This window comes from Ceratotherium simum, chromosome 17 (assembly GCF_057802395.1).
Source record: "Ceratotherium simum simum isolate JZ-2026a chromosome 17, ASM5780239v1, whole genome shotgun sequence".
Taxonomy (NCBI): Eukaryota; Metazoa; Chordata; class Mammalia; order Perissodactyla; family Rhinocerotidae; genus Ceratotherium; species Ceratotherium simum.
In genome coordinates this window covers 324,525-348,397 of record NC_141916.1, presented here as the reverse complement: position 1 = coordinate 348,397, position 23,873 = coordinate 324,525, and the positions used below count along the sequence as shown (strand labels likewise).

Genomic DNA, 23,873 nt, shown 5'->3' with positions numbered 1-23,873 from the left:
AGCACGGCACACAGCGCCCCTCTCACAGTCCCTCTGCCCCAGTGTCCCTCTCCAGCTTCACCCTATGCCAGGCTCCTGGCCTCACACCTTCACCCTCAGCTACAGCCACACTGACAATTGTCCACAAACTATCCTTTGTCTCCATCCAACTTCTAGGAACGTCCTTCCACTTCACTTAACAAATGCCTGCTCTGCCTTCAAGAACTCACTCCAAACACCGCCTTTTCTGGAAGACTTTCTCTGCAGCAGAGTTAGTTGCTGCCTCCTTTTCACCCTAACAGTGTTTTTTCATCCCTATATTTTATATACTGCATTTTAATTATCTGTCTTCCACATTCATCTTCTCAACTCAACCATGAATTACTTGAAAGCAGACGCCGTGTGTGTTGGCACCGAGTTCCCAGTGCCCGGCATCTACTGGGTGCGTGACAGATGCCTTTGAATAAACACATCCCAGTCAAACTGGAAACTGAGGCCTGCTGAATGGAACTCGGACTGTTTCACAGGCAATTGTTCCCAACTACGGTGATCTTCACTCTGCTGTCATGTGAAACCACATTAAATTTCAAAGTGCCCATGTCATTAGCAAAAGACAAAAAAGCGAAAGATCTTTCTGCCTCTTTCAGTTCTCCAATCTCTATCAAGCTGAACGACTTTCTTAAGGAAGGAATGGACGGTCCCTAACTGCACACAGAGCCCTGTGACACCTTAACTCTCCTTCTACCAACAGTTCCACCAACGCGGCACAATGATCCTCACCTGAGAGGAGGAAACTGGCCTCAGAGATGAGGTTGCTCAGGTCCCACAGCTTGTAAAGGACAGAGCAGAGACCTGAGCCCTGGTCTGCAAGAACCCGAGACATGAGCTGTGCTGCCGGCCATGCCGTCCTCTCACCAGTGACCGCCCTCGGCCCCTCGCCATCCCACCCATTCCCAGGTGACTGCCCACAGCCTCACACCGTCCCGCCGAATCCCAGGTGACTGCCTGAAGCCTCTCGCCATCCCGCCCACTCCCAGCAATCCTGAGGGAAAGTCAGGGAGAGACGGGGGTGGGGAAAACAGAGAGAACGTGGGCAAAGGAGAGTGAAGGTGGGTGAGGAAATGAAGGGGGTAGTCTTTTAGAAAATGTATTTAGAATACACAATTTTTGAAGCTGCAATGAATTTTCTTTCTGCCAAGGACCAACCTAAAATCTACGCGAAAGAAGAAAAATCTATGAGAGTTAAAATCACAATATTAGTCCTTGTTAAAGAAAAATTAAACCAAACAGGCTCATTTTATTAACCCACACACCCAACAACACCCAACAAACAGTTTCTGCAGATTTTCACTGCAGCGATCTGGACGGCGTTTATTATGACTCGTTCCTCCAGCAGCAGGTCCGTGCAGTGTATTTTGCCTGCTTTATGGGATTGCAATTGCAGTGAAATGCTCCTATGCATACTCAATTAAAACACACCAGACTTATCAAAATAAAGCCTATGGGGAAATAATGTGCTCTGTATTTGTTTATTTTACAAATCCTGTAAGTCCATAAATTTGTTCTTCTAGGTGAGCTCTTCAATTCCTTCTTGCTTTAGTATTGCTGCTCAGCACCTCTGGTTCTCCTTTCCTGAAATATCCCTACTAGCTGTTATTTATGCTCCAGTGTTGAGACAGCTCATTCCTAACACGTGCAATATTTTCTACTAGTCGCTTCACAAATGCGTGCCCAGAGTGAGAGACAGGAAGGGCTGCCCTGTGCTCTGCATGGGGACATGTCCAGTGACGGCCACCCGCCCCTGCACTGACCTTCCTCCTCCTCTCTCCTGATGCTACTTCCCACCCTCTCCTTGTCCAGCGTTCTGATGATCCTTTTTTCTATCTTTCTTTTTCTTCTGAAAATGGTTTATGAGATAAATATTCCAAAGTTTGCTGATGTTCACAGGTCCATAATCACTTTGCCAAAAATGTCAGGGTCACAGATATTGCCAAATGCAGACTTTTGGAGGATTTAAAAAATAGACAATATTGAGAATGATATCCCATATATTATAGAAACCCCGGTGGAGGCCAGGGAAGCACCCTGCAATCAAGCACTACATTTCTGCAGCAAGTTGCGTGAATATTAACACAAAATGAGAGAAAGAAAGACTCACTTCTATTCAGTTCAGATTGTGCCACCAAATTTGTTTCAAAAAATCTTTCCCTTTTCAGAGCTCTTAGGATTTCAGAATTGCAGATGAGGGACTGTGGATCTGTGTATGCTCTAGCAACAGGCTTTGGAGGAGCAGCTCGGGGAACAGGAGCCTGTTAACACCTCATCGTCGTGGAGCGAGGCCTCTGCTCTGTCTGAGCCCTGCCACTTAAACACAAACATGTGGACATGGTAGATGGTTAACGATCCTAGAAGTGTCCTTCTAAACAGACCAGGAAAAGGTCCGTCACACTGGGCACATGGAAGATTCTGTCTGGGTACTAAGGCAGTATTTAGTAGAATTAAATAAAGCATGTGAACAAGCAGTAAGATCATTTAATTTCAAGTACTTTATTATTTTTTCTCTTTAATTTGATTCTTAGTTTGAAAAGCAAACCTACCCCTGGCTGACATGTGAGTCTGAGCGGACACATGTTCTCAGAAGGTAGGCTGCATATGCAGAACCACCTTCATTATCACACATGAGATGAGCAAGAGGATAGAAGAGCTGAACTGATAATATCACGTTCCACTGCCCTTTCTTGCAGCATGCTGTGAACACGTGGGCATGTTTAAAGGTTTCCTTTATGTTGGATAATATCAAAGACAGATCTAGTTGATTTTATATAATAGGCTATTTCAAAGTAATGAATTAGCTGAACTAAAGCTTTCTTGCAAAGTAAATAATTCTGAAAGAAAATAGATCTTTATTCGTAAATCCTCCTCCTTCTCAATTAATTAGACTTTGTCGGTGAAAGGAAGTTAAGAAATTCAGCATAAGCCTGATTATATCATGAATGTAAAATGAGCAGGGAGAATAATGGCTCTCCACTCTTTCAAACAAGTCAAATCTGTCAGTAATAGCCCACCAGTTGTGTAAACACAATTTCACTATACTCCTAAAAGAAATATTGACCTACCTGTTAACTAGAATTATCCTGGCATGCTTCAACGAAGCTTATTAGCAATTCTTGTGGAGACCATGAATGTTTTTAGTTGTGGACTTTTATCAAAGATTAAAGAATTAGGAAATTATCCATTTAGCAAGCCCAGAAAGTAGTCACGTACCAGACTGTACTTTACCAGAATTGATTTCAGAAACTTGCAGTCTAAGTGCCTAGGAAGTAAAAAGTGACTTCATTCCTGGCATGACATATTCCCTGGCACACCAGCTCATTAACACCGAGATGCCTTCCAAAATCGTAACGAAGAACATCCCACCCAGGCAAAACACTAAGTGACTCTAGTTTAGCCTGCTAACCTATCACACCTAAGAGTGTTGTTGCTTTTTTCTGACAGAACACCAATATGTATTCCTGTAACTGGTTGGCGAGAGAAACTAGAAATATATGTATTTAAGGGAAAAAAGATTGAATATATACTTGTCCCTACTGTTCACATAAAAAACCACCGTTCTCTGCTCCAACTGGTTCCACCGCAGTTCAAAAAGGCTACACTTTTCTTTACAAAAATATGTGAATTTCTTTCTCAATAAAATGACAGTAAACCCAAGATCCTATCCAGTTTAAGTCTATATGTGGCTGGAATTCCCAAGGGATTTGGAAAAGGGCACGGGACTCACTCAGGTTAGAATTTTGGTTCCATTGCTGACTTGCTGGTCACCATCGAGGAAAGCACCAGAATTTCCCATCCTCAGGCTTGGGTGAGATTACACCCACCTCACAGGGTTGTTATGAGGACGCAGCGGGAGCAGAGGACGAGCAAGGGGCTGAGTCAGTGCTGGGTCATTATCATGCAATTTGAGAACCTGATCTTACAAATTTGATGGTATTTGCCACAAAACAGAGACCACTGCTCAGTGGCCTCACTACAACGTTTTTTTAGTGTGCAAGGAATCTGGTTTGCTGTGTTTTCACCTTTGTTAGCTAAGATAAAGTGATTAACGTACATGCATTCAGGCAATAAAACCACCACTGGCCAAACCATTCTTATTCACAACCCACACGATTTCCTCTGTTCTAAGGTCTACGAGACCTTGAGGGTCCATCAGGTCACTCTTAAATGTTCATGCTTCCTGTGCTTTTGGGTTTTTACCCAGCATTCTTGAATGTGAGTGATCACAGCTAAACCCTCACCCTCTACCTCGAGCAACAAAACAAAATAAAACTGCCTGGTTGTGTTTTGGTGATGGGAGGTGATGGAGTAGCAGAGGCTTTAGATACGGGTGTTTAAAAGATGACCTTATGATTTTCTTCTCTCCTTGCTAATGCTAATGTTCAGTGTCCGGTGAGTTTTCTCCACAAGGCAGAAGGGCAGCTCCCTGAGCTCCAAATTTCCTTGTCCTTAGAGCTTATGAAGCCAGAGGAGAAGCCCTCCTCCCCCAGGGTTCATGACAGTCCCCCAGACAAACTCAGACTGGTCTGGTCACACAACCATCCCAGGCACAGGGAGACGGGGTGCATGGTGACAGCCCTGCTGGGGTCACCTAAGGTGTGAGAGGTAGTTTCTCAAAGGAAAAGTGTGGAGAGAGGAGACAGGAGAAATGTTGGGCATGCAAAAAAAGTATCAGATGTTCATCACACCTGGTTTCATCCAGCAGGGCAGTCTTCCCTCATTTAATTGAATCAGAAATCCCTCTGCTCTACATGAATTTGTTAACAAGCCTCAATTCCTGAAAAGATGAGGAAAGGCACTAGCACAGGTTGAAAATCTACTCTGCTCCAGGTCAAGTTCCAGACGTGCTAACATTTAGAACGACCTCAGTGAACAACATCCCCCTTCACAGAGAAGGGCACTGAGACCTGGGCTCCTTCTGTGCCTCTGATCAAACAGCCTGAAACCGGCAGAACCTGGATTCAAATCCAGTGCCGCCTGATTCCATCCACAACCAAAGTGCCGTGTTCTTCTTAGCAACCCTGACATCAAACAAAGTGCTGCCAGAAGTCCTTGCGCAGATGGTGGACACAACTGTATTCGGATGCCTGTGTTGACAGATCAACCAGTCCATAAATCCTTGTTAAGTTCCCACTACCGCGAGTCCATAGTATGAGTCCTACAGGTGAGGATGAGACAAGTGGCCTGGTCGCTGCCTCCAAAGTCATAACGACAAAGTTGGCAAAACAAGACAAACACGAGTTCAAGAGAACCGTAGGGCTAAACTGTGTGGTTTTTATAACACACCCTCAGTGAGATTCCTGGGATCCTGCTCAGTCTATTGTTCCTTTCAGACCACAAGCTCCACGCGGAGAGTCGACCGGCCTCTCTGGTCACAGCTGCATCACGATTGCAGTTCTACAAATATTTAATGCAGACTATGGTGATGGGAGCTTCACAGAAAGAGTAAGTCTTGAGCTGCACTTACAAAATAAGTATCTGGGGATAGGTTTAAAAAAAGGAAAGAAAGCAGGTAATTAGTGGGCATTCTACAGATGTGGAAGGACTGGCTGGGAGAAGCAAGAATAACGTGAGAATAGGCCACGAGACGGTGGTGGCTGTGGTGTGCACAGGGACAACAAAAGGAACAGCCGGCACTGGGCACTGACTGACGTCCAGAAACCTGGGCTCACTTGCAGTTTTCAGCAGCCACTGTCAAATTTTCCAAAATCTCTGGGCCAAGGTCCTCTATTTGCAAAATGAGGAGGATGGAGTCTATAAATCTCAGCCACTCTCCCTCCATCTAATCCAGAGAATCACAAAGTTGCTAATGATGGGATTTGCCCAAGAAAAGAGCATATTCAGAATACTGATTTAGGTCCAGGAATCTGTACATTTTTGAAAGTTCCACAGGTGATCAGCCAGGTGTGGGGATCACTCCTTGAAGGAAAACCACTTCACAAAGAAAAAACGTCTTCCCAGCTGTAGCAGTCAGAAGTCTGCATGGGAAACTCAGCGGGACAGGGAAGGGGAAGCTCAGGAGAGGCCTTGAAAGCCAAAACCTTCTCGGCCTTCACAAAGCCGAGGCCCCGCGCCGGGGGACCGTGCAGCTTTGTGAGTGGATGTGGCGCACGTGGCTGTCACCTCTTCCGGCCTCACTCTGGCGGCAGCGGCTGCCTTTCCTCCCCGAGGCCTGTCCTCTTCCTCCTGCAGGTCCCTGGGGGACACTTTCCAAAGTGTGGACACGCGTCTGCGCTGCGCTCGGCTGTGGCTCTCTAGCGCGGTGCCTCTGGTCCGGGTGGACCGCGCTCAGGCAGAGAACCTGGGACACTCAGCGAAGAGGCCCCCGAACAAGAGCAAAAGGCCCTCTGTCTGTCCGTCCGACCTCCAGGGGATCCGAACACTTTGAAAAACGGTCACTTGGACTTCTCACCGCGATGAGTTAGGAAGGCAGCGTCTGCGCTGGCTCACCAGCTGTGTGTACTTAGCAATTGACCCAGAACTTCGATTTTAGGGCAGAAGCGAGCCAGGCAGTGCGGCGCGAGGGAAAAAGGACCCACGTCCCCGAGGACGCCGGCCTCCTCACCTGATAACCTCGCTATTTTTCTGGACTGGATTTTAGTCTTTTTTAAGCTCTGTGCATTCCATCCATCACTGAAGTGGGCTTGGAGGAAGCGTCCGCATCCTCGGGTCTCTGCGCATCTGCCTGTGTCCCCCTCGGCTCCCAGGTCGGGTCTCCAGACCGCGGGAGGGAGTGGGGGTGGGGTACCCCGCCGTCTGCGGTGCTGAGCGCCGGACCCCCTCCCCCACCCTCCACCCCTGGCAAAGCCTGAACGCTGGAGCTCGAGGGCCCCCCACCCCTGACTCGGGAAGGAAGGAGGAGGGGGCGGAAGGAGGCGGGAGGGAAAGTGGGGGGAGGAGGGAAGGAGGGACGGAGAGGGTGGCAGGAGGGGCGGAGGGGGAGGGGGCCTGGGGAGCCGGGCTGCGCTGACGTCACCGGGCGCGCAATTCGGGCTGCAGCGCCTTAAAGCCGGGGCGTGCGGGCGGAGATGCCGCGCACTCTGGCCAGGCCCTGCAGCCGCGCGCTGCCCCGCTCGCTGGCCGGCCACGCGGTGCTCGTCTTCGGAGTCCTGCAGGCGTACCCCGCGCACCACTCGGGCCTCCGGAGCCGTAGGAGCCCCCGTCCGCGCAGGAACCGCAGGAGCCCGTGGGGCGCGCACGGCCTGGCGGCATGGACGCCCCCTCGGTCGGCGTGCTCCTGTCCCTGCCCGTCCTGCTCCAGCTGGCGGCCGGGGGCGGCTCGCCGGGGCCGGGCGCGCTGCTGCGGGGCTGCCCCGCGCGCTGTCGCTGCGAGCCGGACGGCAGGATGCTGCTCCGGGTGGACTGCGCGGACCTGGGGCTCGCCGAGCTGCCCGCCAACCTCAGCGTCTTCACCTCGTACCTGTAAGTGCCCGCGCCGCGCGGGGGGAGGTCGGGCCAGGCCGCCTCGCAGGGCGGGCGACTCTGCAGGACATCGAGGCCACACGTGCCTGGCCCGGGGGCTGCGTGTCTCGGGGACCCCGCGCCCGGCAGTCTGCTCTCGGCGGGGCGCAGGGCGAGGGCTCGGTGCAGGCACCGCACGCGGGGTGGGCATCGGCGCCGCGAGAGGTGGCCTGGAAGCTTCCCGAAGGAGAACCGAGTGCACCCTTGCACGGTCGCACGATGTCACCTTTTTCTTTCTTTTCTTTTCTTCTTTCTTTCTTTCTTTTTTTTTTTTTTTTTAATGAAGTGATTAAAATGTGGCAACCGCGGCCGCAGAGAGCTGCCAGGACGTTATCTTGACTCTGCTGCCCGGGCGCCCTTTGAAGCACCGCGGCCGGTGTAATCTTTAACCGCCTCCTCCTCCGGGAGGGAAGTGGGCTCGGGCGCCCCGTCACCATCGGGGGTCGCCCCTGTTCCCCCACAGTCTCCGAAGCCCCACCGCTGGCCGGCAGGCCGGAGGCTAACAGGAGGTCTCGTGGAGGCGCTGACCCTGGAGGACCGGTTCTCGGGGACCGGGGCGGCGCTGTCCCTCCCCCGATGGAGGATCTGGGCTCGGTTCCCCGGGCACAGCGCAGGGTCGGGGGCACTCGCCACCACAGGGAACACGGCGGGGTCAGAGGAGGCGCCCCGGGAGCCCACCCCGCGCGCTCCGGCTCGGCTCCTCTGATGTCCTTGGCAGCGGCGGGCCGGGCTGTTTTCCGAGGGGAGAGCGCGCAGAGTCTTGCGCAACCGTCCACGCGGCGGTTCTCTCTCCAGACGCGGAGTGAGCGAGGGGAGTTTTCACCTGCTTTCGCGCTGCATTCACGGAGGGACAGCCGCCAGGTTTAGGTCGGCAGGCGGCCCCTCCTCGCCACCGTCAGGTCCGCTGCCTCCTCTCCCGAGGGCCCCCCGCCTCCCCACGCGGTGTCCTCGGGCGCGTCGTCGCGGACGGAGATCTGCGCCGCCGGGCCCCGCGCACGGCCGTCTGCGCCGCACGGAGATGCCCCGTCTCTCTGGCGAACGGCCGAGCTCGGTGTCAGGAACCTGTGTTGCGTGTGCGTTTCTGGGAGCAGAGTGCCAATCCACTGCAGAGCCGAGAGCTCCTCTTCCGTCCCTGAAGAAGCTGGCCGAAGCGACGGAGACGGCTGTCCCCCAAACGCTTACCTGCTTGGATCACACGCTTGTCGTGATACATGCTGCGAGTACAGAAGATAAATTTATGAGTAATGTCGGGACTCTTTTCTCCCTTTGAAAGAACGAACGTTCGTTAGGCGTCTGTTCCTAAAACTTGGCGTAAAATGCTGCCTCACCTCAGGTCCCTCTGCCTCACGTGCGTCACTGGGTCCTCCGTGTGCTCAGGGGTTGTCATTCCCTGCCTGCCTGTCATTGTACATAACCCCCTGGAGTCAAGGTACCACTAAGAAGTTAACTGGCGTCTTTTTCTCATGCTGTCTGATGACAGCCTGGACCCTGGCCTAAGGGGAAATTTTCTCAGTGCCCTATAAATATGGAACGCAGAGAGTCTATGAAAAGTGTCTCAGTGAAGGTGGAGTGCTGCTTCTGACGGTTACGCTCCAGCGAGCACGAGTGCTCAGTGTAGAAGTCGGTGCAGAAGCAAATAGCCAGACCATGTTCTTCATAATGTGCGCCCAGATCTGGTCTCCGCACAGAGTGGAAAATGCCAGAGGCCGTGGGTGCCCTTCCCTCTGGGTTGAGGGGTTTGGGGTTTTGGGTTTTGGGTTTTACAACCGCAGAAACTTTGTGCAGACAGGGTAGATGGTGCCCTCTTTTGGTGACACCTAGAATTATTTGACTATTTCTGCCTTCACTCATAATCTGAAAGAGGAATCTTTATTTGCTCATATTCAGATGAATAAGCATGTGTTTTACTGGTTTTCTTATTTTAAGAAATAACTTCGCTTTGCTCTTGAGAGAGAACACAAGGTCACAGCCCCATCCACTGGGGCCCCGTGGTGACCGACTTTGATGAGATCGCTGCAGTGTGCAAAGACCTGTGTGGGGGAAAGGCCAGGCTGCTATCTTCCATTGTTTGCAGTAGGTTATCACCATTTATCTGAGTCAAAATGTTATCTCTCAATCTTCCTCCTCTCCCCACAAAAGAACAAGCATTTCATTTTCTTCAAACAGTTTGATGATGGTGAGTTCCAGCTGTACACATGTGGCAGATAGATTTGCCACAGTCTGATGGCCGGCTGGTCAGACTTGGAGGGAGGAAAGTTTCCTAAATCTCTTCATGGGAGGCTACAGCTTTTTATGTGCAGTTTTATAATCTTTCTTCCTCAGACAAGCTAAATCTTAAGCCAGTCCAAACATTAATATTATTATTACCTCATTAATATTATTGTTACCTCCAAACAGTAATATTATTACCTCATTAATATTGTTATTACCTCCAAACATTAATGTTACCTCAGTAATTTTTCTTACTGAACTACATTCCCCAGAAGATGTGCAGTTGGGCCACCAACGTGGTGGAACCCTGGGAAAGTCTTCGTCTCCTCTCTGTCTCTCTCCCTTCCAGTGGTTATGGGCTCTGATTTTATGACAGGGGCTGACAAGCTCAGCAGAAAATAAGGAACACACCAAGGTTACGACGTAGAAGCAGACAATAATCATTTGTAACGTTTACTGCATCTCAACCCACCAGTAGTGATCTGTCAGAAATAGAGTAACTAGCAGCTCATCTTATTATAGGTGGGTTATTTTAACGCATCAAATGTGGACACTTTTGCTAATAGGATCTATAAAGTTAGCTCCCCTGTGCTGCTCTGATGTGCCTTTCATCCAATTAGTGTGGCATCCAGATAGAAAACTAAATCTTGATGAACATCCTAATACAGTAATCTACTTTTCTTTATTGATCTAGAACAGCCATTTTATTTTTAAATGAAAACTGAGTTTTCCCTGCTGTTGCTAAAAGACATGAACATTTCATCCACAAGCAAATTTATGTCACATGAATCAAGAAACCAGAAGAATTTTTTTTTATTTTATGTAGTTTGGATACTTTTCCATATGTAACTTTGTACCAAAATTTAATTTTACACATAATTAGTAAAACTGGTATTAACAAAAACTGATTTAAAATGCCAATTATAACTAAGTACAGCCCTGGTATCATACATGTGTTTTAAAATACAGTTTCAAAATTAAAGAATATTTTTAGAATCTTCTTTGAAAATGTTTTAATATATTTCTGCTTCCCTTCAAGCAAAGTATTTTAAATAAAGAAAAATGTTTGTACTTTAGACATGGTTACAAAAATCTTAACTGTTGTAACAGTCTTAAAATTTAGATCAATAGCAAAATTTATAGAGTTTGCTCTACGACCTACTTTCAAAGTTTGTTTGAAATATAGTGATGTCAATGACTTTTCTGCATTTTAATGAAGTACTTTCTTTTTCTTCAGGGTTGCCAGAGTTGTCTTAGCTGTATTTTGTTACAGGGGCGATTATTGAAAGTAACTGACTAAATTTGTCATAGTGACTTTAAGTGGTGGTTCTGATTCAGACAATTTTGTGGTATAGATTTAGAATGTTTTGGTGAATACCTTCAGCATGTGCAGGGCAGAGTTTGTGTGACAAGAATGAATTTCTACATATAATAAACATGATCTTCAATCAGATCTTCAATCTTTTTCCTCCTTATGTGTTTTTGTCGGAGTAAAGGAGTTCTGAGAAGCAGCACAAGGGAGCAGTCACAAGTGAGTTAGAAGATTGGAATCAAAAAACAACCTTTGTAGCTAATCATGTTTTGATAATGGAACTATTCCCACTTGGATGTGTTTAAAGAAGTTCAGAAACACAAAACTCGTCTATGATTTCTCATAGTTAAGTTTTTTATATGAATTATTTGATTGTTTTAAATATCCAAAACGTATAACTGTCAAAAGCATGGAAATAATATCCAAGTAAGCAATTAACCCAATAAAGCTGTCATAAAATTAAAGACCTTTCAGAATATTCATAGATTTATAATTGATACCTAATATCTACCTACCTTAATAAAGCATTTTTGATATTTCTTCTATAAATTCATACATTTAAGTCATTTTAGCCATAAATTGAAGTATGTTTCCAATTAATCAAGATCAGATGCCTTAAGACAAATGAGAAACAGTAGTGAGTGCGGCACTGAGCACTTTTGTGAAGGACTTTTTTGGTTTTGTTTAGTTATTTATATAAATTCAAAATAATGCTAAATGGCATGTTTCCAACACCCCACAAGTGGCTATTTCTGGTAAGTTGAATTCTTTGGAAGGCAGATTCCTTCCTGTGAGATTCAGCCTCCTCGCTCCTTTGCGGTGTTTCCCTCATGGTCTCACTTGGTAGAAGGATGCGTCAGAGGGCATTGGAGCCAGCCAGCAAATACCTCACACACCAAAGAAGCAAGCCCCTTGTCTGGACCTGTTGCTGTTTCTGATGCATCTTGGTAGAATTTCATTTGTTAACCTCCCATGGGATCCAGCCTACTGCAGCTCATTTATTCCCAGATCCGTCAGCTTCAATCTACATTTTTATTTATTCATTATAGATGCCAAGTACATGCTCACTTTCACCGTGGAACCCATTATCTATGGGAAAAGGAGACATTTCCTAGGCTATAAGGTGGGATTTCTCATAAAACTTTTCATAATTCAAAATTAATTTTGTTCTCCAAGGTTACCTGGTAGGAAGCAGGCCCATTCTTGAAATCCCTGGCATTTTCTCCCACCTCTTCCAGTTAATTTTTCTGTTACATTGATTGAGCCCAATGGAAATGCCTTATTTGAAACTGGTAGGTAGAAGAACATTAGTTATTTGATTTCGAGAACTGGAATAATGTTACCTAGTGGTGATGCTAAACAGTGTCAGCATCAGGAGAACTGTTTACAAGACGCTTCGTTAGCAGGACTCCTTCTTCGTGCCCTCACGTATTACCCCTTCTCCGTGAGTCAGTCTGGAATTGGAGAAGCCAAAATGTACTTGGAGGCATGCAGAGGCACCGACCCATGTCCATGAAACCATCTCCCTTAGAGTCGGATGGAGTCGAACTTCAGGATGTGAGGATGGGCTCTCTCCTCCGGGGCTCATCTCCTCACTAGACTGTGAGCTCCTCCAGGGTAGGAAATTTTCCACTTTATATCCTAGGGCCCACACGGGTGCATGACACTTAGTGATGTTCAGTAAATATTTATAATGTTGAATTGAACAGAACTGGCTGAACCAGCTGCTGAAACCCCGGGGGAGAAAAGGGGTCAGAGAAAAATAGAGGACAACTATTCACCTGCAAGTAATGAGACACAAAGCTGCTGGTTTCTTTCTCACAGTTATGACCCAGCCCGTTTGAAATAGTTAAATTGTATTCAGCTTAAATGAGTTATTTTAACAAACACACCAGAATTTACATATCTAAATTACTTTATTATTTTAATAACAATAATAATAACGCCGACATTGACATCATTCTTCCTGAGAGCCAGGCATTATGCCAAGTACTTTGCTCAATCATATGTCCCACAGGACCTTCTGACACAGGTGCTGTTATCATCCCTAACTTGGAGCCTGTCAGTTTATTCCAAGGATATTTCCATTGCTCAACATATTTTTGCACCTCCTTGAAATTATCTTCAGGGCCAGTTGACCAGAAACACAGGAAAACCAGCCTTCTAATTTATAGTTATCCCTCAAAGTAATGGTAATTGGTGCTGAAATATTTCAGCACATTTTTCTTTTCAGGAACACAATTTATGAAACTCTAATACCAGAAATATTTCTCCAGGGAATCCTGGGAAATGCTGTTTTTAGTTTTCAGTAAAATGAGAATTATATAGCTTAAGGCCAATGTTTTAAGTTTGGTAGATACCTTTTCATATATCTGTTTTCTTACTACCACGGAAACATTTTTCTTGTCTCCAAGTCAAAGGTAAATTGTAATAGCTGCTCCCTCATAAAGGGTGACCAGGGACTAAGACCTTCCAAGTCAAGAGTAAAAACTCATTTTCTGTGACCAGGTCTGTGTGTCAAGTAAAGTAGTTGTATTCTTTGGAATTATTTCTTAATTCAGAGAGACATGGACTTTCTTAAAAAGCCAATATCATTTAGTCTGTGTCTTTCATCTTCTAACACGCCCGTGGTGGTCAGGGGAGGGAGCCATCTCCTGCACACACACACACGCCAACACACCAAGAAACAATTTCTGTTGTGTCACTTGCTCGGTGGAAATGATCCGTAGCATTGACCTGGCCTGGCAGTGGAGAGCCAGCCCTCTGAGGGGAGACTGAGGCGCCAGCTGTGTGCAGGCACCTTCAGTTCCATCAGAAGCTGATGTGCAGAAGACAGTTGTCCCGGCAAAGGACCTCGTTTGTCAGCCTACCTGCTGAGAGCACGCTTTCCTCCATGGTCCCTTGTCGGCCCAGCCTTTCCTCAGTATCGCTCGTCTTCCACAACTGAAAGCCAAGTGTTTCAAACTGTTACTCAATTTTACAGCCCAATTCCTTCATTTTCTCCTTCCACCTCCTTTCTCTCTCTCTCTCTCTCTCTCTCTCTCTCTTTCACACACACACATACACACACACACACACACACGGTGATGGCTGACCCCACATGCACACCTTCTTCTCCAAAGTCTACACTAAGAAGAGAACCTAAGAATTTCTGTGTTTCACTAAAAAACTAATAAATATATTTGTGCTTCTTTTTTCTTGAAACCTTGATTAAGTAGAACAGAGACCTCTACAAAAGATGTCTATTTGCAAAAATAACCTTCCTTTGATCAAAAAAGCCACAAAAGTGTACTTCTCAGGAAAGTACAAAACCACACATGATCTCAAGTGGAAAAAATATAAAGAATTTGCTGAATTTTTAACCTTAGTACATAACAAAGATATTATTTTCAAGTCAGTTGGTTAATGTGGGCTGTGTTAGGACTTTCATTGTGTTGTGTTTGGGTTTACCCAATGTTATTTTAATGAGTTTATTGGTTCAAAACACAAAACACAGGTGCTTGAAGTTCTTAGGTTATAAATTTTCTTGTGAGGCACTTACTTGGAGGAACTCTGTTACATAATCAATTGGTCTTTAAATCTATCAGCACAAAAATAACCTTTCACTTTTTGTATACATATATAGTGAGGATTGTTTGGTTGTAAAACCAAATAAAAATTTCCACGGAAGGAGTTACATTCCTCAATCATCTATTTTGTATATATAGAGAGACTTTTGTGATAAACATGTATTTCACAGTGTCTGTTGAATGAATCTATAGAATGAGTTTGGAGTCTTCTAGTAAAGACTGAGATGAGAAATATTCCTCTTGTTTTCTCTTCATACTTCCTGAAGGATCCTTAGCAGACATGCCTGGGTTGGCAATAGGCCTGCTCTGTAACTGTTAGTACTGTCATCTGCCCAATAGAGTGAAGCCTAGGAAAAATGGCAACGAAGTGGGAAGTCTGAGGGAGGAACAGTGCGATAGACCTGAGAGACTGCGACCTCCATCGGGCACCCGTTCTCCCGAGTCTCTCCATCCTTCTCCTTCCCACCGTCTAGACAGCACCAGAGGGCTGGAGGGTGTGTTTTCCTGATCTCAGACACTTCCCTCCAGGGCTTCGAACTACAAGATGAAGAGAAGTTTAGGAAGTAGAGTCTTTGGGATTAAAGTGTCAGCTCTCAGTGCATCAACACTGGGGTCTTTGATTTTACTGGGGGAAGCCCGTCACCGTCCCTGTGGTGAGACCGTCACTCCATAGCCTGGCTCCCCGGCAGCTGTGGTTTTCTGGGCTCAATGAGCGGAGCACAGGAGCAAGTTCCAGATCTTTTTTCATTGACTCTTCAAGCTCATGTAGCAAAAGGAAATCCTAGTTAAACCAGATTCTCCCGGGTTGTAAACATATCTCATTTGAAGATCTCAGAAGTTTCAGCAACATGATTAACTGACAGCAAGTATCCACCTCCCACCTTACAGCTGCTGGCCTTCCCATAAACTCCACTTCCCCAGGGTCTCGTCATCGTGACAGTTGTTAGGTGGATGTGGTCTTGTCCAGAAAGACCGTTACATGGTAATTTGAAGCCCCTTCGCTGTAGAAACTCCTCAGAACATAGTCAATTGTATATTGGGAAGGAAAGGCTAATTTTGGTAGACTCATGTTAATTATAATAAAACCAATTCAGAGCTTGAGCTAATAGCTAACTACATTTAGAGTAAATTCTACTGTGAAGAACTAAAAGGATAATCTTTTATCCACAAATTAGCAGGATGACTAAGCTGTATACCTAAGGTCACATTACACAGCACAAGACTGAAATTTAATCGTAATTGCTAGCGTATTACCTAATCCCCCACATAAGCAGAATTAAACCCCTTAGATGCACAGCAGAGGCTTCTGATGAGTCAGGAGCTGTGTCTGCCCCTGGGGTTTGGAGGGAAAGGACCTTGAAAATCACCGCATCCATCACCTTCATTTCACAGATGGTGACATTCATGCTCGGAAGAGGTAAATGACATCCCCAAATCACATCACTGACAAAAACAGGGTTGGAACCCAGGGCTCCTCAAAACCCCAGGTGGGGGCTCCTTCTTGTCCCCTTTTTGCTCCAATGCCAGATACTCAGAGGAATTCTAAAACCCCCAGTTGCTTTTCTAGATTCTGCCAAATACCTGTTGCTCATGCATGTTATATATATCCATATCTACGTTTGTGCCTAAATTTTAACTTATCTTTTTTTGGCCCATGGTAGATACAGATAAAGTCTCTGTATCACCTAAAGATCTGCAGAGCAGAAAGAAAGAATCAGATTAGTTTGAGGAATAAATAATTAATTTCCCAAATTTCTGTTCACAGTAGTTAAAGATGTGTGTTTTGTAATTTAAATTTCGTTTGACACACTTAATTTGTGTCAAATTTGACACACTTAGGTTGCCTTGTGTCCCTTGTGTCTGCTCCCTTTCTCCACCAGCACTGAGGTCCCTGGGTGGTTGGGCAGTCTTCTGCTTGGTTTGCATAGACCCCCAAGATACACACACTCCCTACCACCCCACTAGTGTGTCATGATGTGGCTCTGCTCACGTCTCTCCTATGTTCTGTCCTTGGGTTTCCTGTGGCTTCATGATAAAACTTCGCTCTGCAGTTTAACCCGCAAAGCCAGCTTCTCTTGCCCCATCCTCCGCCTGCAAACCCTGCCACCAGTGGCCCCTCCACAGCCAGCTGTGCCCTCTTTTCTCCAGCCACATCAAACCACATCCTACAGTTTTCCATGTTTCATGCCTCCAGGTGTTCGCATGTGTTGGTCTCTGCTTGGAATACCTTTCTTCTTTTTTATCTTGCTAACTAGGAGTCTTTCCATACTCAGTTCAAACCTCACCTGCTCTGGAAAGCTTTCTGTGACCCACCCCCCCAGTCCAGAACCTGTCTTTGATGCTGCCATGTCACACTGAGCCACCTCTGCCATCGCACTCACCGCACGTGATCACCACACTGGGTCTACTCATCTGTTTGTACTACTGGACCATATACCCCTTGAATTGTAGGTTTTCTTGGACCGAAGAAGAAAGGAGTCTCCCTGGGGTTTGCATCAGAGCACAAGTTCCCTGTGTATTCATCGTGTTTTTCATTTTTTTGTTCTACGATGCTTTGCTATCGTGAGGTCTTGCTGACCTAGGAGAGACTGCCCCTCCCAGGGCTGTCTAATTCCTAGAGATGGCGAATGACTCCTTTGCCAGCATGCCTTTTGTGTGCAAACCACCGATCACTCCTCCCACCTTATTTATCCGGCTCTCACTGGGCTCTTACACTCGAGGTCAATCTTCCCTGTCCTAATCACCCCAGGGCCAGGACCAGACACCTTGGGGCAGCCCCTACACCCCACAGACTGCTGACGTTATTCAAACTAGCCAATTCTAAGCCTGCTTGGCCTGTCGATTCCTTCCCATGGAAACCACAATAAATGCTCTTGGCCGTGCTTGCCTCCCACTCCTCCTGGCCTCCTGACGACCCTGGAGCTTCCCCACATGGCCCCGTGTGGCCTGGTGTGCCCCTACTCTTGGGACCTGCGAGTAACAAACTGTCTTTTCAATAGCAGTTGTCTCCTGATCTGTTAGCCATACTAAACCTGAATAATGTTAAAACCTACATTTTAACGTACCCTGTGCCCATACACGCCTGTGCCGGGCAACTTACAAGAGACCATGCCCGGGGCACACTCGAGGGAGAGTCGGCACCACCTTCTCTCTCTGGTCCTTAAACACTGCATAGGACTGGCGCTTTGTCCACACCTGAGATGTAGGGTGCCGTTTTTCTGGCCGCCAAATGAGAGAGTGAGATGAGTTGATACCCTCTGGTCTCATCTTATAGTTTGGTGACAGAGGGCTCCTTCCCTCCAAACTTGGCAGACTGCATTGTTGGTAACCCCCCAAGACAGACAAAAAAATTCAAAAAGTGCTTTTATTTTAACATTTTACCCAGTTTCTCATTTGACCCTCATAACACACAGTAGAATAGTTCCTACTGTCCCTACTTGAGGATGAGAGGGTCTCTTGACAGAGACCGAAGCCATCTGGAGTGACCTGGGGGTTACTCCCTGCCTTGGTGCTCTCTTCTGGGAAACGGTAGGAGCAGTGACAGCGACCTTGCCGGGTGGCTGTGCAGGTTGGGAGACAGTGCGTGGAAGCACTCTGTGTGGGCCTTGTGTGGAGCATGAGCAAAGTGTGGGCTGCTACTGTGTTTGTTGGTAATGATGTTACAGTTGCTATAACACGAAGCCCATGCTTTTCAGACACACAATGTCACCTCTTACTGTTATTCCCCAAAATAGCTAAATCAATTGCCCTGAAACTTTATAAGTGTAAATGTAAGTTTCATTAAACAAGATTTTTTAATGTGAAAAACAAGGAGAGGACAGCAGAGCGGTGCCCCTGGGTGGAAGAGTGGGGAGCAGGAAGGGGCGGCTTCACCGAGCAGAGCATCACCGGCATCTGGGGTAGAAACAGTCTGACTCTCATCCCTGATCCTTGATACCAAGTAGATGAAAGGCTCTTTGTATTGAACAGAGTTTAGTATTTTCACGTGGTATGGTGTTGTGTGGACACTTTGAGAATCTCCAGGAGGCTGGCACTGAGCGAACGCTTTGTCACACGTGGTGGCCGGTGGCCCAGCCTTCAGAGTCCACTCCTCAGACAGGGTTGAGTGAATGGCCCACAGTTTGTGGTCCTGGGCCTGAGTTGCCTTGATCCTCTCATTTTTCATCCCGCCCGTCCCCATGATTTTTCCTGACTGTGTAGGAAGAATTCAGTTTAGTAACTTCTTGGGCTTTTAGAAGCTCCCATATCAGCAGTTGACCTGCTACAGAGCAAGCGAGAGATGATGGATTCCGGGAACTGAGAGGAGATGGGGATCCAACTTTCCTCAGAGCCAAAACCACTCAGCAAAAACCAGGTTTTCAAGACAACAAAAATGCGTTTGATTATTTTCTTTATATTAACAGCTGAAAAAATCTACTCTAAGAAAAAAAAAACTGATTTAAGGAATAGGCTTATGTCTGTCTGAAAATACATTCAAAAGAGTTGAATTTTCATGAGGAATTTCAGTAGCTGTCTTTGATAAAGAAGCAGTTGATTCAACACAGTTGGAAGAAGGATCTTTGCAGTCATGGTGACAATGAGGCTGAGATTATTTCTTGGGGAATAATAGATACTCGTGACTTGAGTCTGTGACGGGGAGGGATTCAAAGTTAAAAACGGAGTCAAGGTACCCCTCGGGCTTGTATTTGAGCAGGGGGCCTCTGGAATTAGGCCCAGTGCTTCCAGCATCGAGGATTGGTGAGTGGACCAGACAGTCTTTTAATTCAGTTGGACAAGTCCCGTGCCACCGTCTCTCCAGTCTCCCGCACCGTCTGCAGCAGAGGCGAGCTGCCTCGCCCATGACCGATGAAGTCAGGAGAGCAGGTCTGAAAGGGACAAGGGGAATCAGTCCTGTAGGAGCACTTCCCACATGTGAAAAGATGATTCTGGAATTCTCAGGTGCCGACTGAGTTACTAAAGTAGGTAGCTGATCTACTTTACAGGCCTGAAGCCAAAACTGATGGGACCTTCAGGCAGATGCTTATTGTGTGTTATCCAGCAGCAAGGATTGGAGAAGTGGGATCTCTCAGCCCAGCCTTATTAAGCAGTTTAAATAATCGCTAAACCAAGGGGGATCAGAGGCAGCAAAAGTCGAACAATTTCAAAAGAAGAGTCAGAAGGGTCTCTCAGGCAGAGCGAGTTCTCCAGGTGGAGATCGGGTAAGAGGAATGACGGCCAGACAGGCCTGGGACAAATATGAGAAGAATGAGAGGGTGTCGGAGAGCGCCGCACAGACCCTGGCGACGCCTCGGCTGTGGGGTCAGCTCAGCCAGCGGGTAGAGTTCCGTCTTCAGGGACCTGCGTGCCTACACACACACTCAGGCACGGCTCTGCATTTACACAGGGAGGAAACGGAAACTCATTTTTGGAAACACCCTCAAAATCCTGAAATACATGTGTCATCTTATAGGATGTCTATAGGATAAGACAACTGGCACACTGCCAGGGGTGGGGACATCATCAACACTGTCACACAGGGAAACAGCAGAACCAGGAATGCAGGGGAGTAGTGCGCTGGTCAGAAGTCCAGATCCATGGTTCCCAGACTTGTCTGCGTGTTAGCTCCACCTGAGACCTAACGTTAACCTTCTCGAGGCCCGGATCACACACAAGACCAGCTCAGTCAGAATCTCTGCGGAGGAAGCGAGGCATCACGATGGTTTTGGAGGCAAATTCAACGTTCGGTCAAGTTTTGGGAACTGCTGCACGAGGTCTGGCTACCCTACTGTTGCACGTAGGATCTCGGGCAGGACACACAGCGTCTGTGAAGTGAGAGAGGTGAGCACGCGCTCTGAGGTCTCTCCCAGTTCCGTCTCCTGTGAGTCTGTCAGCTGACATCTTCGGGCATCGCAATAGGGCAGGTGTAGCAGGGCTGTAGGAAACGGGGTTTTCTACACACCCACACCCCCTGCATGTAGCCAGTCTGGGGGCGTTGTTGACCCTCCTGCACTGTGCATTCCTTAAAAGGACTGTATTTGTTTTACAGTTTAGAAGGCCTCTGTAGGCAGCCTCAGGAGCCCATTCATTTCATTAACATTAAATCAACAAGCAGACCTTCTTTCTGCCTCTCTCCAGCAGGATTAATGGATTCTGGCGTGATTTGTGCATCTAACAGCAAAACCTCGTGCTGAGAAAGCTAGCAGGCTTGACTAATTCCCAGCAGTGCTAACTTCATAAACTGACTTTAAGCTTTTAACTCTGACTGAAGATTAGAGTTAATGACTTCACGCTGTTACATCTGAATGCATGATACTCAAGATGCATAAAACTACACAAAAATGACAAACTGATAAATTAATATACATATGTTTGTTATGTGTATATATATGGTTTTTACGCTTATGAAAATACTTGATTCTCTGTATGTAAGAAAAGATCCTTTAAAACGCTGAGAGATTCGTGTGATAAATAATCATTACACTAAATAGGGTATTGACAGAAGCGATTGTAAAGTGAGGCGTGAGACTCTGCCATTAGAATGTCGTAAATATATATATACTGGGTGAATAGAAGGCACAGTGTTGTCTGAAGCTCTAACATGATGGACTGTTGAATATGAATAATTTTCTAAGAAGCAAAATGATTCTACTCTGTGAGACCAGTTATCACCTATAAAGAATCCTACATGTGGCTATGCCTGTACTTTTTTCTTCCAGACAGCCTTAAATTAAATTCAGAATTCAGAGAAGTATGCATGAAGAAGAGAGAGAAAAGGGGAAAATACAATATTTCCAGCCCATCTGACAAGACTACATAAAAAGCTTTTGATCAAAGTGTTTAAGTACACTTTACTGGTGTGACAAACAACATTTTTATCCCTTTATTAGATTTATTTTCTTCTGAAAACTGCAGTGACCAGGGTCTGGTTTGTGAAAGAAAGTTGGCAGGGTTGTGTTCTTTGATTCCTAATTAACACCTTCAGTCTCAAAAGAGAACCCACAGAAATACCATAAAGTGTTGCGGCTGCATTGTGATTCCGCTCGGTTGGTTTGTTAAAAGTCGGCTGGGCCCTGGCAGCCGTAATAAAGGGGCAGCTCAATGGATGTTTTGTGTTGTGCCCACTGGACTGAAAGAAGGCAACCATTTTATTTTCAAACGGGCAGCTGCAGAGGGAGGTTTAAATGGAGCTAAGTACAAGATTTACTGTTAATTTATAGTAAATAAATAAAATAAAACCTAACTTTCAAGTTTTTACAGTCACATAGAAGTTTTAATGAGACATTATTAAGGACAATAATTTTGGAGGTTTTTAGCAGCTGATTTGGGGAATCTGGCAACAAGGAATAGCATTAGTTATTAAAATCAAAACAGCCCTTTTGAAAGAGCTGAGTAAGCCACAGCTTTAGAAATTGACATTTCCACTTTGAGAGATAAAGGTGTATCCTTCCTGTCTTTGGTAATGTAACTCTCTCATCCCACTTTATTGAAACACTAAAATGTGTCCAGGTCGGAATTAAGATTCCATACACCCCCAACTCACTTTTTTAAGAGCATGGAGTTGAATTTTGCCTGGCGTAGGGTTGAATAAAGGAGGCATTTAACTCTGGTCAGATAAATCTCACCCACATTCAAAAATGCAATTAAGGAAATATGTAAATCTAGATGTTTCATCAAATGCAGGCTAAGGGGTTACTAGTTCTTTTTGGACACAATGACTGAACCAAAGAACCTCAGTGTCTGCATAAGAACCATTGTCAAGCCACAGCCCCTGTTGGAAACAGAGTCGGGCTGGCCGTGGGAAATACCTACATACTTGACACAGGCCCTATTTCTGAGAGAAAGGGGCTGGAAGAGAAAGTATGGCGATTTTACTGTTGCATTCTAATCAGCCATGATCTGCCTAATTTGCTTTGATCAGGAAGGTAAACTAATTTTTCTGTGGGCAGGATAAAAGTAATTAGCAAGACGAGGCTTTCATGTTATTTCAAAAGAGCTAAAGTAAAGAGGATCAGAAACTGTAATGGTGGGACCTAAAAACATCTTTTCAGCTCATCTGAGGGCATTGTCGGTTCAGAATAGGATGCTGACACAGAAGAGGACCTCCGCTAAAGATAGTTGGTTTCATGGACTCACAACCATTGCACATCCTGGGATCCACAGTGCGACGTCACCGGACAGTCACCATGGTGATTTACGGCTGCGTCTGACTGGTACAGCCCTGTTCTCTGTGGGGACACCTCTACCTTCCTGTGAAAAGGTGTGATTATCGCTTGGTCCTAAAACATTCTTGGCTTTTCCAGGAGCTCTGCACTTAAGTTTCTGTATTTAGGTTGTCGGGGTGGCTGGGTGTGTTTATGGGAACCCTAAGCCGCGGCTCCTCTGAAGCACACACACAACCAGCTTGGGTTCCGCGGTCCTGGATGCACTCAAGCGGGTCTGAGATCAAACTGAGGAGGCTGGTCAGAACCTGGCTGCCAGTGCTCACATCCACAGCGTCGTTCACGGGTCTGGTGCCAGTGACCAACCTCAGTGATGCCGCATCCTCCTCTCTTGTTTTTTCTAAACACCCAAACACACGTAGCTATTAGATGAGAAGGAAAGATTTTGGAATATGGGATTTTGTTTCTTCAAAAAAATCTATTTTGTGTTACTTTTTTTCTTGTTGATATGACTTTGCATTACTTCCTTCTCCAAGCTGTTGGAGTAGGTACAGTATAAGTAACCCTACTGTAAACTTAATTGCTTTTTTGGCTACTAATCTCCTTTGCTAGGATTCTTAGATACCAAAGTGTGCCTTTCTTGTCAGACTCAATGTTTCTTATAAAAGAAGTGGATCTTTAAAAAGCATCTCTCTGTGAGGTTGGAGCTCACCAAGTTTCAAGTTATACAGAAACTGTTGTTGCAGAATAATTCTAAATGAAACTACAAAATAAGACCACTATTCTACCTTGTTTTTAAAATTATTGAATATAATTTATTTTTTCTCATGTTTTTCTCCTCTTTTTGGAAAGCTGCAGTCAACAAACATTTTAGCTCTTTTATCATTGTTTCAAAAGTTCTTAGGAGTAGCAGTGTTTAAAAATGCAAACGAGGAGCCAGTCCAGTGGCGTAGTGGTTGGGTTTGCACGCTCAGCTTTGGCAGCCCAGGGTTCGTAGTTTCGGATCCCAGGCACGGACTTACACACTGTTCATCAAGCCATGCTATGGCGGCGTCCCATATAAAGTTAGAGGAAGATGGGCACGGATGTTAGCCCAGGGCCAGTCTTCCTCATCAAAAAGAGGAGGATTGGCAGCGGATGTTAGCTCAGGGC

The 23,873-nt window shown here is 46.2% G+C and overlaps 1 protein-coding gene across 1 annotated transcript in view; it reads left to right on the top strand.

Moving 5' to 3' along the window:
- The first annotated feature begins 7,118 nt into the window (after positions 1-7,118).
- The window catches only part of LGR5 (leucine rich repeat containing G protein-coupled receptor 5), a 119,923-nt gene continuing 103,168 nt past the window's right edge, over positions 7,119-23,873 (top strand). The window contains 1 exon segment of the mRNA XM_004429417.3: positions 7,119-7,452. Within this exon segment, the coding sequence (XP_004429474.3) occupies positions 7,241-7,452 (212 nt within the window). The 5' untranslated portion in view covers positions 7,119-7,240.